Raw genomic sequence first — 16,595 nt, forward strand, 5'->3', positions numbered from 1 at the left:
TGATGGACTGTGGCTCCTCACTAATTTTGGTTCACATGCAATACCACAGAGTAATCCAGAGTCTGAGCTCTACTTTTATTTCCTTGGTTGCTAAATAGAGGATTCCTTAGAAACGCTGACCCGAAGTTGTTCAACAAGCAACTCACAGGCCACTTCTGATATGCCAGAGCCTACCAGTCACCCTAAAAGAGAAGAGAATGGCTGGCACCAATCTTACAGAAGGAATACAGGTGTGTGTGCCTGCGTGCACATACATGGGCATGGAAGGAAATGGATTAAACACACTGGAAACACCTCCTTGTGCCTCCAACAGAAGGGAATAACGCGAAACAGGGAGGGAAGGGAACATACTAATTAAGTCTCCTCTCTGCCCTGCATACACTGTGCTCCTGATCTGTTAGGAAACAGGTAACTTGACACCCTTAAAGCTACTTCAACCATCAGCTACCACTGTGCGACTTCCAAAGAGCATCAGTAGGATTTGTACCACCTTCAAGGAAATAACACTCACCTTACTACAGGCCAGTAATAAAACTGGACTCTTGGTACAGCTATTTTCATTCAAATTATTTTCTATTGTCTCCTGGCCACTGTAATATAATCCAGGTTGGAAGTCACTCTCATCTGCTAAGAAGAGGGAATAATCCAGTCCTGCTGCTGTACCCCAAACACCATCACCGCACACCTGAAATTCAGGAGGAAGGAAAACATTAGGAATCATCACCTGAAGCTGGAAGGAGTACTTAACTCCTCTAGCCACACATGTATATAATACATCTGCCAAAAAAAAGCATTGCAATAACTCATAATTTTTCAACTTCAGTGTCTCTTAACAAATAAACTCCCTGCACCCATACTGAAAATTATCTTTCTTTTCAGTTTCCTTTCTAATGGCTGATTTTTTTACCTTTCAATTATAAATCAGTTTTATTTTTAAATGGGCATCAAGTGAGCTTGAACTAGGTTGGGACACTATTCTCCCCTCTACATTTAACTGGGAAATCTACATAAATAGTTCCAAGGTATTTAAAAGTTACAGCACTGCACCAAATATTCGGTAAAAGTGAAACTTGATAAGAAGATACAACCAGTCACATTTCTCAGTTTTAAAACTTTACTGTGATCAAAAACCAGTGGAAGTCTGTGTAAAGAATTTTTGGGTAAATTTTCACAAGTATAAGCCACAGAAATCAAGGGCTCTGTTACTATTTAGCCCACAGATCCATAAACAGATCCTTCTTAGAAATTACTTTGCACTCACTGGTCTAAGAAGTGACCCTAAACTGAAAATAGAAAACCACAGAAACCCAAGTACCTTTGCAAGACGAGGGACTGTTGTTGGGGAGTTCAAGTGACCAAGCTGGCCAGAGACATTACTGCCCCACGAATACACCTGTGAGAAACATTGCTAAACATCAGAATGCAAATTTATATACATGGGCACGTACTGAAGTGTGGTAGTACAACACCTGGAGCACGCAAACACACAAAGTCAAGGACAGAAGACTCATGTACCAAGAAGCAATTCCCTGTTTCCACTGTCTTATTCTCAAATTGTCTTCTCAGAGTCAGAAATGGAATGTACCAGAGTCAGAGCAATCTTTAAACATAACGTTGAAAGCACATGCAGCACTTGGGCAGAAACAGAATTGAGATTCCACACTACTTGCCTCCCATAAACAGGAACAGAACTTTTGAAGCAAAAGAAAAACAAAAACCTTGAACAGACCAAACATGACAATTATGCCACAGAAAAACAATAAATAGTAACAATCGCTTGTACCTGGGATTTGGCAGTGAGTGCTAAGGAATGATGGCCACCAGCAGAGAGGTGAATCACTTCTTTACCATCAAGGCTTTTCACACACAGCGGCTGAAGCCTGTCAACCCCCGCATGCCGTAAGGCAGGGGAAGGGGAGAAAGAGTAGAAGGAGGAGAAAATAAAAATATTATCAGAGGTACAGAAATACTCTTAACACAAAAAAACCATTCCAAGTTTTATTTTTTCCCCAAAGCAATTTAGAAAAAACAAACACTCATGGAGTCTTTTGGCAATAAACCAGTTTAGTCAAAATGGTCAGGAAGGGCAAAAGTTGATGATGAACCTCCCCTCAATATGGACAAAGTCAAAATATCACCAAAACTCCTGGTGATTACAAGGGGAAAAGTCATAACTGATAGATGCTCACTAACAAGACAGCCTAAAACACACTACTTGGAGAAACTTAGGTCACAACACTTCAAAGAAAAAGCACACAATGCAAAGCCGATATTTAAATTTGAGAATTTAAAACAGTTCAATACTCAAAATTTTCTAGTGATCTAGTGAATAAAAAAAACATTTATCAAAGAAATCTCACCTGGGCAGAACATCTCCATGCCCTAGCTGTCCTTCCTTCCCCTTTCCCCAGCTCCACACCTCCGTCCTCAGAGAGGGCAAAAGAGCATCAGCCTCACCGCTGTAGGTTGGAGTCAGAGCCACAGTCCTCATTTTTGCCCGCCCCACCTTCCGTAAAAGCCTTGGAGAAACTGAGCACAAGCCGATAATTAGAGAAACTGTGAAGCATTTTTGGTAAATAGATCGCTCAGACTGTGTGTTACACAGTTACTTGTGATAACTGGTCAAAACTTCTTAAAGCAGCCTTAATTTAAGATTGAGAACAAGGACTGGCATGTAAGACAATAGGTTACGGATACACTGAAGTAATGTAGGTGCTAAAGTTGGCAGATCCCAAGATGTTTTTAGCAGCGGCCAGAGGATAACAGGCATATGAGAACTATGCAGTTATAATGAAGCAAATGAAACAAAACAAACTATATAAGAAAAAAAGTGTTTCGAAAGAAAAATATCCTTGCAGCAAACAAAAGATTTCAATACTTCCCAAAAACTCCCCTCAGATCCACGACCAATACAGAACTAAACCATCTACACGTTCAGACCAATTAACAACACTAAAACCTGTGAGGGAAGGTCATTAACTCTGAAGCTCGGCAGTGGGAACTGCAATGTTTACAGGTCCCTGACTCAAACCCAGCTCAGTGCAGGAGGGATTACAGGCCACACAGATTATCTGCTACACAACCGACATGAGAGAGACCTTAGTGTCAGGCAGCACGACGCCCAGACTACCCCAGCGTTCTCCTTTGACCCCACTTTACCAATAAAGAGCATTTGTACACCCACTACACTTTCGGTTTTCTCAGCATGCAGCATCTGCTAGTCTTTACTGCCTCCACTGCTTTCAAGCCCTAAGATATAGCTTAGAATTCATAAAGACCTTTGATAGACCATTAGATTTGTGTTCAATAAGTGTTTGGGACTTTTTTTCATTTGAAAACCTCCACATTAATATAATTTTTCCAGTGTCTTTTCCCCAACGTGCTTTTTTACCTTGTGACAACAAGCCAGGCAGGGAAAGCCTTCGACTCCCTCCTTCAGATTCCTCTTCTCTAATATCTACCAAACTGGAACTCTTCTTTCCCTGCATGGATTCCAGTCTGACCTGCTCTTCTCGACTGTCTCTCAGAGCCTCAGGCCCTGGGGACCTGCTGCCCGACTGAGATGCCGGTTCACTCGAGGAAGTGCCGTAGAAGTTCATGACTTTCTTCAGAGACAGCGCTCCAGCCTCGTACGTGGCAGCCACTCTCACACCCACTGCGGAGGCGCACGAGGCCACCAGGCTGTTCAAGGTGGATGTGCTGGGACCTGGAGGGCCAGGGATACAAGCACTGAGTTGTTCTTCTTGAGAAGGCTAAAACCAAAGGAAAATTGAAAACTATCACACCAGACAGCACGTCGCAGTAGGATGACGATATACACATTCACTGTTCAAACAATGAGCTACTCTGAGCAAGACATTATGTTTTCTATAAAGGTCTGTTATAAATTATATATGGGTTTAAACTGTGTAGAATGTAAATTATGTATGTTTTTAATGCTTAGGTGTGCGTCTATTGCTCTGAATCTTTTTCTTTTCTTTTTTTTTTAAGGTAGGACCAAGCACCATTTCTACCTGGACTGGGCTTTGTCTCTCCCACTTGTCTTGTAGCTCGTCCATAAGAGACTGCAGGTCTGGGGGTTTTTAATACCAAAAAAATAAAGGATCTTTGCAAACAAATATAAAGAGGGATATAATTTTAGGCTTATTACCAACTTCTTTGCCACCAATTAAAGTGCATCAGTGAGCAAGCTGTATTTACAGAGAGACAAGTTTTCTCTTCAGTATGTTAAAACAGCGACTCCTGGATTAGTTTTGCAAGGTCTCTCTTACAGCCAGTCTGGGTTGTGTCCCCTTATGCCACTGCTGTATCCATATAAAGCTTAGTTACCCATCAAGTCACACTAGGGACAAACTGACTGAAGGCAATTCTTAGGACCAGTAAACCATTACCTACAGTAGCAGCCTGCTGATCCACCAAATAAAAAATAAAGCACAAGATGATATTTGTCAAATGGTTTGAATATTAAAACAAAGACAGCAAACTCCCATTTTCCCACCTAATATATAGTGTAAAATAGTATTATTACAAATATTACAGTTCATTTTATTCTACCAAAATGAAAACAATCTTTTGACTTCTTTATTTTTGTGAAAGCCTAGGCTAAAGGATTGGGATTGCTCCTACTTACTTCATTCCTATTTATAAAAGGCATACCTTTTATATAGGTATATATTCCTATATAGCAATAGGAAAGCAAGGAGAAATGAAGGATTTTACTAATGCTGAAACATTACATTAGACCTCATCTCTGCTCTTGATAGGTATGTTCAGTTGTGAGAGTCAGTGAACTGATTCCAGGCTTGTTGATTCCTGGAACTGTGCAAGGAAAACAGTACTCTGGAAATATTCCAGGAATGAGGAGTTGAGAAAGAGAGCATGAAACAACAAGTTTCAATCATCACCCAGTGGTGGGAGTTCTTGCAAGATTCTGAGGAGCCCCAAACTGCTAGAACATATTTGTACTAGCAAAAAACAAAAGAAAGAACAACTGTCTTCACACAATCTTCATTTCTCTGAAATAAGTTTTCCTCAGAGTAAGAAAACATAACTTGCTGAATCACCAAGTTACTGGACAGGTTTTAAAACTACTTTTTTTTGTCGCAATCAGAGGTGATATCAGAAATCAATTATTTACTAGGTACTGTGAATTTTATCTCTCACAACCACTGTTTAAAATCTCTTACTGTAACTCTACACAAAAAGAAGAAATAGATGTCTACACAGCACTTGAAATGACAAAGGAAATTCTCAAAATTCCATTGTAAATTTTGCATATTAGGCCACAGAGTGGCAGGTTTCCTCACAGGACAGTAGTTAGGAAGGGACTGCCAGACTGCACCACAAGATTTTGGATTAGTTTTCTGTCTCTTGAATTTTGCGTTTTATCTTCTTCCCTTCCCCCATAAATATATGTCTTTCTGTCTTTTTTCTTTTTTTCCTAAAAAAAACCCCAGAAAATGTAGTATTTTATCAAGGAGCTGCAAACAGCTCTTTATCCTTCATGTTGAGCATTTTCTGATGCTTACCAAGATAGAGGTACTTGACTGTTCTGCTATAGCATCAAAACAGTGTTGCTGAACCATTTTCTACACCACAAAAACTTACATCTTTCCCATTCCTGATTATAAGTTTATGCCACCCCTACATTATTAACATTAGAAAACTTTTGGTCCACATGTTTAACGATCTTTACTTGCAATCTAGAATTTTTACCTGATTGAGAAATTAAGACAGATTTGTGAGTGATTAGTTCCATGCACAGAAAATAAAGCTTGACCTTAAAGGTAAATTAGACAAGTGCCAGCTTACTGCCCCACACACATGGAAGCCTGTGCATCCCGGAACAGACAGGGCATGGAAATCAGTTTACTTGGTTCTGGTACTGCAGACAATGAACAGCAGAGACTACAGCACTGGCAAGGCCGCTCCCATTAAAGATTCACAATTGAACAGGGATGCAGGACAAAAAAAAAAATCTTCCACTTAAAAGTTGAGAACCATCACAGTGAAAAAACACTTGGAAACTATAAAACCACCACAGCTACATTACACTTTTCTGTTTGTGAGAAGAGTAACCTCTGCAAGAGGAGTCACAGCAATTTATGAGTTAGTTATTAGGTACCAACCTGTTCAGGTTCTGTACAGATGTTTTTATCCAGGCTCTCATTTAATGAGTGATCTGACAAACCAATTAAGTACTCTTTCACCTCTTTTTTGTCTGGGAACAGAATATTTCCAGGACTAGAAATTCCACTACTTTCCTGTCCATCGCTGCTGGAAAGCAAACTTGGTCCACCAGATTCTAAACCAACAAGCCTCCGTTCTTCCACGAGTGGTTTCTGACTGTCGTCACTTGGGCCACCTGTTACACTTTTTCCTTCAAGGGTCTCTGACGAGGGACACAAGGCCTGGTTTTCTGGTGGGTTATCAGACAGTGCCACACCCAGTGGGCAGCAGTGACTATCTGAAATGATGACATGATCTTCCTTGTCCGTCATGGTAATAAGAGGCTGACTGCAATGATTGCACCTCTCTGGGATGGGCTTCATTTCCTGCACGGGGAGACATTGTACCAGAGCCAGGCTGTGCTGGGCTCCACAAGCAATCTGGAGCACAACGCGTCCTGCCAGGTGCTCCACCTTCTGGGGCTTTGTCACTGGGAAAGTTGTTGTTATGAGCCCGAGCTGGCAGCCACTTCCCCAAGCCCATATCTCTCTGCTTAGAGATAGTGCCAGCGTGTGTTCCTCTCCACATGCCAGCTGCAAAATCCTTACTGATATCAGAGGACTTGTTTCAGAATCGCAGATACTGACGAGCTGTGGCTCTGGCACACAGGGCTGATTAGCAACTGCACACTGGCCAGCAGAATTGTTGCCCCACATGTACACCACGCCACTTTCTGTCACGGCTCCATTGTGGAAGCTGCCAGCTGCCACTGTAATGACACGATGTCCAACCAAAGTCTTTTCTAAGGCAGGACTGTTAACACATGACGCCTCCAGTCCTGATCTCCAGGGCAGTTTTCCAAAACTGTAGACCTCTCCACCTGGAAGTGGGGGGAAAAAAAAATCCTAGCATGAGTGCAAAAGCAATTGTAAACCAACACAAAAATCTGAAGACAGTTCAGATAAACAGATTCAATTCCCAGTTTACTCCAGGCTCAGCAGAACTATAGCTACTGATACATGAAGACTGCTGGTTGCTCTCTCTGATTGCTGCTGTTAAGTTCTATACCTCCTGTTAATGTCACCCTGTGCACGCATGCACTGTTGAAATAAGTAATGTTTGTCTGCTAAAAATTCTACCATAGTCAAGTTAAGTGTACTTATTGGCCCTTTCTATTCTAAGAACATACAACATATTAAGGACACACAAATGCGCATGAAGAGCACAACACAGTACAGAGTTCATCTTCCAAAAAAGAGATCTGCAATCACCAAACCCGAGTGTTTGCCACTCCTCACTAAAATAGGATTGTCCTATCAGGCAGAAAAGGTGTGTTAATTTTTAAAATTAACAGTTGTTTTCACAGTGATAGAAAAATGGTAAATCACATCCACAAACAACATCCCTCATGGGGTAAGAACACACATGCAAAGAGTCCTTCTAAATTATGAAAGAAACATGTTCTTTAAAAAAAGCACTGGAGGTCCATAACAACTCCAGTAGATGAGAGGTATTTAGAGCAGGCTCACCAATAGCCTGGAAACTTTCCTTCAAAAACGTCAAAGAAAAATCAAAGAAGCAACTTCCAGCTGAGTCTTTATAACTGTGCACTGATCAGTACAGGGACCAAGGTAGACAAACACTTTAGGAACTGGCTTCTAGAAATACCTCGATTCACACACTCGAAGTGCTCACAAACCAAGACTCTAATGCATGTCCAAACTACACACTTCTCCAGAAGAAGAAGCCAAAGCTCTTACAGATCAAGAGAAACCTCTTGTACTTTTTTGAATGAAAGACTTCAAAAGAAATGTCATTTTGAGTTAACATGGTTCAGATTACAATAACATCTTTAAAGACTAAAATCCAGACCCTTTGTTAAGAAAAAAACCCCAGCAATATGAAAGAATCTATGCATATAAAACTGCGTTGAAACAGAAATAGTTTATAACTAAGAAAGAAATAAAGGCAAAGCTAAAAATCCAGCAATTTAAAAGTTGTGTATGAAACACAGATAAAATGAAGAGAACATTTAAAAGAAAACTTGACAATAACTGAAGTTTGTTACTACCTCAGATATTTACAATTAAGATGTTTATTACCTTCTGTTAAAAGTAACCCATGATGTACTCCCAGGGCTGCCTGTAATACCGTCTTGCCACTGAGTCCTAGAAGCCTTTCTGGAGTTACAGAGCAGGAACCAGCCTTCCAAACATAGACCAGGCCTCTCTCTTTGGCTCCTTCTGCCTCTTCTGAGCTACAAAGATTGGAGGAAATTGGAACACAATAAGCAGGAAGTTTTCTGTAGTTCAGTAACGCATAGTTTGCTTTTCACATATGTAGGAAAGGCTTAGTAGTTTAGGCATTCATTTCACTTTCAGGAAGCCAACATATTTAACTTAACACTAATAATTATCAAATTGTAAAATAAATGTTATTTAAATGTCAAAAAACAAGTATCTTCTATTTGAAATCATTAGCTTTCTTTTTCATTCATATTTTACCATGGACCAATTGCTCCCATTCAGAACATTACACCTGTAAAAGCTCATCCTTTATATAGTTTCATTTCTACCCTCAGAGACAAAAATGAGGTTTTGATTGTTTGGGGTTTTTTCCTTTTTTAATTCTTACTGAGTTTCTCAGATTCAAATGAGCCAGTCATTCAAATCAATTGAACCACAAAAAAAAATCCTGAAACTGTTTAAATCCTAAAAATGCTGAAAAGCATCTGGGCTTGCAGGAGTGACTGGAACTATCCAAAGCTGGTTTAGCACTTCAGCACACTCTGGTCTGAATGTTCAGTCAGCAGCTTCTCCAACTCAGCACAAAGAAATTCCTCAGAACAGTGACAACAAACCCACAGTTTTAACAATTCGTGGAATCCCTTGATTTAAACACAAAAACTCATTTAAAGCATCGATATAGACTGACAGCATTTCGAGGTAAATTAAGAGTCATCTTTAAATTTATTTAAAACTTTATATAGAACAGATTGGTATATACCCTGTAGGGAAAAGTAGGTTTAGCTCCTTATTTGCCAAAAGTCAAGTGATTTACTCCCTGCATAAATCAGTTCTTGCAGCTTGGCATGAACTTGTGAAGTTTATAAATATATGAGACAGGCAAGAAAAGCTTTGATGGAATGGCAATCTTTGTCTAGAAGAAAAGGCACAAGAAATAAAAAGTACTCCAAACCTGAATCAAACCCAGAAAAAGCTAGTCTGATAGGCTGCCCTGGGGACAACTTACACAAGCAGCTCTCCTGATGCAGACTTACATTTTTTAAACTACAAATTTTGCTAACTTTGGTGCACAGAATGAACAATATGTTTACACAATGGGCATCTGAAACATTCAAGATGAAAATAACTTAGAGATTAGATTATCTCTCTTAGCTCCTGAGCTCATCCCCAATATCTTTACTTTTTTCTACAAGACAGAAAGAGAAAAAAGAAGAAAAAAAAAAAATCAAAAAAGGTGACATTCAAGAACTCTTATAAAATATAGGTCAGTTATTTAATCCAAAAAAACAAACACAGAATTAAAACGTAGAGTCCATCTCACATTTTAAATACAAAGGACTTGTGTTTAGAGTAGACGTAAATTAAAAAGGAACCAATCAAGGGGGGAAAAAAAGCTAAAAAATCGAACATCAATATTAGGACATTTAACCTAAAATCAAAATATAGATTTTACTCAGATGGGCAAAGCACACCCAGGAACACAACACAGTAATATAGAGAGTTTTCGCCAATATACTGTGCATTAAATGCAGTCCTGCTGTTTGGGCTTTTATCCATTTAATAAGTCAGACAAATTTGGACATTCACACAATAGGATTTATTACAAAAACACCTGACCTCTGCCAGGTGTCTTAGTGGAACAAACAAAGAATGAAAGAACAGTCTACTGCAGGAGTCAGGATCAAAATTCACAGGTGCAGGCAACAGATATGAGTTACTGTTCACCTGCAAATGTTACTTCAAGGTTTCAGCCAATGGCTGTGCCTTCACAAGTTCCAACAACATACTTAAAACTAAGCTGCTGTTGTAGTAAGTTTAGTGTCCCAGACACAACTGAAACTGTAGCCAAGTTAATCTTCTTCCCTTTAGCGTAAGTTACATAAAGAGTATGCCCACATCACTTAATTTTCCGGGATGATCCCGAGCTGGCATTTTTCAGCCTCTGCGGTTTCACTGAGCTGTTCTCTCACCTTCTTTCCTGTGAGTCCATCTGTCAGTGGCAGCACTCCATCACCACCAAATCGTTCCTCTTTCAAAAGGAACAATATAGTTTTCACAAACTGGAAAACATAAAACCCAGCTATTTAGTGCAAAAAACATTAACCAACATCAACAACAACAGTGCAAAGCTTTAGGTCCTGCGTTAAACAAATAAGCACTTACACAACACTAGGATGGTCAAAGTATTTATATTTAGCTCACTCACACTGAGCTGGCAGACAAAAGCTAAACAGCCAGACTTGTCCTACCTACTCATCTCACAATGGGTCTACTGTAAGGACAGAATAAACAAAGCCCAGTTCAAAGGCAGAAATTTGCATAAAACTCTATATAATTCTCATTATACTGCTCAAGAAACACCAAATTGACCCATTTTCAGTCTAAATAAAACAGAATTCTAGGCTTGGCTAAATCTAAGGTAAACAGATTTGCACGAGCAGAAAATGATTAGGAGTTGAATCCATAACTGCATTCCTGAACCAAAGCACACACCACCATTTAAAGGTGCAGTTCTGTCAAACCCCGGGCAGAAATGCAGAAAGCCAAGAAAGAATTCAAAACATTTCTTCATGCAAAGTGGCAGAAGAGCACCTATGAAGGTATGATATGACTATGGAAGACAGAGAGAAAAAAAGGGACTGCTCTAGTTATGATTTTATTCTTTCAGATTTTGAATTTTCCAAGTTCACCCTCACACCTTTGCACCTCCACAAAGATGCCTTTGTATGACCTTTCTTGGAAGAAAACAAAGCTACAGTTAATCTTTGTTCCTTACAAGTTGTTTGGCGTTTTTAATATTGAAAGAATTGTAATTTTCCTTGATCTACTGTCTTACTTGATGAAGTATTAAAAATTGTAGTTACATTAATGCATGTGAGTAATCATATTTAATAGGTTTCATAAAAGCTTTAAACCTTTTGCTCTATTATAGCTGCTGTCTGATATCCACTGTAACAAAATCAGAAAATAATTTTGTTAATATAACAGTTTTTAAAGATGATATGTCTCCAATAAAGACACAAAACGAGTAGCTTGAAGCTCTTGCACTTGGTAAACAGAAATAGAACATGGCCAGGCCTGATTACAAGAGACAATGTATGCAAACCTGTAACTCTCATAGAGAAGTTTCAATGCACACTTGGAAACAGTAATCAAGTTGATAAATAATTAAAATAACTAAAAAAAAACTCCAACACTTCCACTAGAGTGCTCTGAATAATGAATTACCAAGCAGACTTTTACAGACAGAAACAACAACATAGCATACCAAACACTTCCAGTTTTTCAAACACAGGCCACTAAAAATAGTGACTTGGGCTTTGGGGTTGGTAAAGAACATACTACAAAAAGATAAAGAGCCATGAAAATACAAAATCAAATTAATTTCATAGAACAGTATTGAGATAAGTCACATGCACCTTGCTTAAAAAAAAAAAATCAGAACATACTTTCTAGGAACAGAAACAGTTGTCAACCAGAAAGATACTGCTTTCAAGACGTGTCTGTCTCTCCTGCCTCAACTACAAAAGAAGAAAAACACCTACAATTGTAGAAGTTAACTTTTAAAATATTAACAGAGGAAGTCTCACAAATATAAGGAAACTGTCATGCAGTGCTTCAGTAACAGAGGTGTTGATGAAGCATCAAAGGGAAAGGGAAGCGCATTTTGGGAACCTTAACTTTGTGATGTGTTCTTGCTCACAGTAAGTACATTTGTGGTTTTCTTCAGCCTACTCAAAACCACCCAACCCACAATTCCTTCTCTTGAAAATGCTGGCATTCTCCTCTGTGAGGAACTCTCAGCTGTACATAAAAACATCCAATGGATCTGTGAATCAGACTAAGAGATGGAAGCTTTGATAGGGTCACCGAAGTATCAACAATTATATGATTTACACTGCACATCGTTATTTAAGATCTAGGAACTGAGGCTTAAAATTCTTGACTTTTATAATTTATGGATTTTTTTTTTCTTGAGCTTCAACTGCAAAAAAAAATTTACTGTAATTGTCATAAAACATTCTGACTATAACAAAATAAAGTTAAAGCCAGGCATCTGGATCAGCTGTTTTGCAACATCTCCCTTGAAGGCCAAATTGAAGAACAACTTATCTAATTATTAAGTAAGAAACCTGTAATAGTGGTAAACTAGAAATTAAGAGTGATATGGTGACAGTGATAGGTTTTCTTTTCTTTACAAAAGCTCCCACTTAAGGTTGCATTACTAAGTATTTGTGCATATAAGGGAAAATAAAAGTCCAGTTGGGTTTTTTTTTCCACAGATGAGACACCTTTAAGGCATTTTAAAATCACTTGCAAGTTTAGTGCAAGTTTTCATTCAATCCTAGGACAGCACAACATTATTTCCATTTTACAGCTAATGCTAAATACAGGGCACTTCACAGCTACAAACTAAGTGAAGTAACTGTAAATAGCAAGTTTCCTACTCCCAAAAGAAACATGTGATTTTCCTTGTTGATTTTCACATTCATAAACAGTACATTGTTTCTTTTCCACTAGAGTCACCTGAATTGTTATTAGAAATAACAACAGAAGTGAAGAAGAGAAGAGCCAGGCACAACACAGCACTAGTGGTGTGGAAGCTCGGTGTGATACCAGCACCTTCACTGCTCTGCTCATACTTTTACTTTCTACATTTTTGCTTCAAGACTGCAAGAGAAAAACAGCAAGGAGTGCCAAACAGTGCCAATTATGAAATGTATTTGTGCTGCAGACAGATGGTCACTGGCATGACACTGATGTCATACTTTCCCCTTGCGAAGTAGAAGGCTAATGCAAATTCTCCTGAAATCAAACAGTGCCACACATAACAACTGCCATGGCTGGGAATGGCGTGGAGCAAACATTACTGTCATTACTGTGGGACTGTGCTCTTCACTGACCATTTCTACACAAGCACCAGAGATATGAAGATAAGCTTACACTGAATGCTCAACACCAACAACTGGTATGGCCCCGACTTTCAGAAATACCAGAACTCCCACGAGCCTCATGTGCTTATTTACTTGCTGCTGTCAATAAACATTGCAAATACTTCTACAGCTTTCAGACGTGTTTACTTACATAGTGCCAAATATATTTTTAATCCAGTTGTTGCATCACATTTAGCAATAACCTGCAGGACTGAGACGGCTTCTTTGCTACACAGAATTACCTTCTCCAGGTTTCCTCATTCAAACCAGAATTGTTAACACCTGTCTGGCCTACACACATCATTTATTGTTGCTAACTTCCAATGAGTTACCAGTTCAAGAAGCCCTTGTGTTTTGGTCAGCACTAACTGGATGTGACCACTGCTTTTAATACTGGGTGATAAAGATCTGCTCAGAACAAAGCAAAACAACTTGCTACCGAAAGACAGTAGCAAACCCTTCAGATGAGGGCTCAGAGCTTTTAGTGTCAGTTCCAGTGAGTGCAGGATGGCAGCCAACAAAATACAACAGTAAAGGAAGCAGTAAAAAAAAAAACATAAAAAAATGCCAAGGACGACGAAGAAAGGGCCTGGTATCAGCTAAAAGTACACAGCTGAAAGTGATCTGCTACAGCACACAATTAGTAATTTAAAATTTACCAAACTTCTAAGAGACTCAAAAATTTCTGAACCTTCTTCTGCCTCTTTTCCTTTTGAAATTACACTCTAATTGAGCGCATTCTCAGGTGCTTCCCCTTCTGAAGACAGTTCACTCTACAGAAACTGGAAGACTTTATGTAATTTTTGTAAGCTGCTGCCCTACAGCAGCAGTGATTAATCACTGATCATCTACGACCACTCCAGCTGCTTCCCCGTGCCTCACCAACACATCTTCCTTCTAGGAGAGGAGGTCTGCGACAGTGACAGCGAGCTACGCCACCTGTGCACGATCCTGCAGCCGCACTGAGACCACCCCTCCATACGCTCCAAAAGCTGGAACTGCGTTTGCTCCTGAGCAACCGCGCCATGCAAAGGGACAGCAGTTTTAAACGAAGCAAAGGTGGAGGACACGCTGTTTACCCTTTGGAGGTCTCTTCGCAGCAAGAGGCAGGAGACCTTTCAGATGCCACATCTCAGCGTGCAGTCCCAGCCCCAGAGCGCGGTGACAGCCGGACCGCCCCCGGTCCGACCCCGCTGCGCCCGCCCCGCGCCCCCCGCCCCGCCGGTACCGCTCCCGTCCCGCCGCTCCGCCAGCCCCCGGGCCGGCTCTCCCGCTGTGCCCGCGGTGTCCCCTCCCTGGTGTCCCCTCCCTGGTGTCCCCTCCCTGGTGTCCCCTCCCTGGTGTCCCCTCACCTGTGCCCCCCTCCCGGCCGGGCTGTCCCCGCTGTCCCCTCACCGGTGCCGCCCCAGCCCTGTCTCGCGCCGCCCCGCGTGCTCAGCTGACTCACGCGGGGGCGCAGGGCGCGCGGGGGCGGGGCCAGCGCCGGCGCGCGCGCCGACGGGTCCCCGCCCGGGCCAAAAGAGGCAGAGGCAGGTGCGACACGTGGGCGCGTGCGCCGGGGGGCTCGAGGCGCAAAGGGAGAACCCGGCACATAAATTTCACAGAATACGGTTAAAATACAGAGAGGCAAATACGCCTGTATGTGTATATACACACTATATACATATATGCTCTTGTGTGGATATATACAACACTATATATACACACACCTATGTGGGTATTTACATACTATGTATGTATATATACATATATACATGTATGGGTATATACACACACTATATATACAGACACCTCTATGACTGTTATATATATATATATATATACACACACTCCTATATGTGTACATACACACTATACACGTTTCTACTCAAGTTTTGTAAAATGCACTTTTTATGTCATGTCAGCTCTTAGTGGACTATTTCTTATGTTGCCTAAAGCCTTCATTTAAAAACCATGGTTCCGAAGACAGGTATAGGCTCTCCTTTATAAATTCTTATATTTTCTAAGGATAGCTATTAAACATTTCTGTTAGAGTGTTTCATCCACTAACTGGAATGATTACTCCACATTTTTTTCAATAACCACAGCCACCAGCTATTACCATGCTTTCTTTGTTTACCAGCTCTTGCTAACTGGCAAAAGTTGGATGACTTGTCTTCATAGCAGAGTATTTCCCCTCTATTCCCTGACACAAAATGTACCCAACATTAAAATTTATAATCTTCATATTAATTAATATGGGTATTTGATGTTGCTTGGGTTTTGTGCATTTATCTCTCCATTTCATTAAAATGCAAGTATTATTTGGTCATAACAATAAAAAAATGTTTTCCAGAGTAAGAGTCTTTGTGCAGATGCTTGCACAACCAGTTTGTTACTGAGTATGTTGCATCTAGACAATCTTTCTTATCCCCAGACAGCACATCCAAATTCCTGCTGTATTCTGATGGCTCAAAGATTATGTGGAAAATAAAGAGAAGACCAAAGTCATGATGATAGCTATTATGGCTAACTGAGGAGTGCAAAAGAAAATTACATGAAAGCGATCAAGCCTTCCAGATATGTTCTTCTAGCCACGCAAAGGCTGCTATTTGGCTGCAACAAGATACAGAAACTGTTCCTGCCTTCCCAGGACATTTTTCCTTTTAAAAAATCCTTTTGCTCAAGGAAAGAGTGTTATTCTTAGACATCAAAACATTGAAGCAACGGAAGGTTTCACATGATGCATTCCAATGAAAACTGAAGGACCTAAGGGGTGACCATAAAAATACCACATTATGATGGCTACTCCCTCACCCTTGTCAGCATTTTCTCTGTGTGGGTTGGGTGTTAGTCCCAGGAAGCTGCACAGTGAGTCCTACTCATGGGAGACTGGAAGAAGGGGACTTTTGTCTGTCCACATCCAGGGTAAGTCCACTGTGTGTTCCTTGCTCAGTACATAATTGATGAAACCTATTTTGGGTTGGATTAATCAATTTGCTCTGGCTATTTTGACATGTGGACAAGACTATTTTCTGTCAGCTCCTGGCATCCCCTAGACTATGGGGGCAGACAGGTTCCCATGCTGACGTAAATGCCAAAGCAAGGACGGTCACTGTGCAGATCCTGCAGAAAGGACAGCTCAGCCACACTGCTCAGAGAGCTCAACTTAGAGCCCAGTGGCTAAGGCCTGAAGCCTAGAATAGTGACTACTATAGGCCTGGAGGGAAGTCAAAGTCTGTTTCTGGGTGAGACCAATCACTTCATC

The 16,595-nt window shown here is 40.5% G+C and overlaps 1 protein-coding gene across 5 annotated transcripts in view; it reads right to left on the reverse strand.

Moving 5' to 3' along the window:
* ALS2 (alsin Rho guanine nucleotide exchange factor ALS2) overlaps positions 1-16,595 on the reverse strand; it is a 77,929-nt gene that overhangs the window by 22,930 nt on the left and 38,404 nt on the right. For 3 of the 5 annotated variants that reach the window (XR_003570810.1, XM_027880133.1, XM_027880136.1), the window contains exons 1-9: positions 14,701-14,743; positions 10,385-10,474; positions 8,271-8,425; positions 6,129-7,048; positions 3,392-3,752; positions 2,361-2,529; positions 1,784-1,880; positions 1,316-1,393; positions 512-685 (exon numbers count right to left, since the gene is read on the reverse strand). Coding sequence is in view for 4 of the 5 variants with exons in the window: in XM_027880133.1 (XP_027735934.1) it covers positions 512-685; positions 1,316-1,393; positions 1,784-1,880; positions 2,361-2,529; positions 3,392-3,752; positions 6,129-7,048; positions 8,271-8,425; positions 10,385-10,404 (1,974 nt within the window). In the remaining variant the exon portion in view is untranslated. Of the gene's footprint in view, positions 1-511; positions 686-1,315; positions 1,394-1,783; positions 1,881-2,360; positions 2,530-3,391; positions 3,753-6,128; positions 7,049-8,270; positions 8,426-10,384; positions 10,475-14,700; positions 14,756-16,595 lie in introns of those variants that run through there. The other 2 variants (XM_027880135.1, XM_027880134.1) reach the window with 2 other exon arrangements.

Source organism: Empidonax traillii, unplaced genomic scaffold (genome assembly GCF_003031625.1).
Source record: "Empidonax traillii isolate 1590-97213 ecotype Southwest subspecies unplaced genomic scaffold, ASM303162v1 scaffold65:size4453928, whole genome shotgun sequence".
Taxonomy (NCBI): Eukaryota; Metazoa; Chordata; class Aves; order Passeriformes; family Tyrannidae; genus Empidonax; species Empidonax traillii.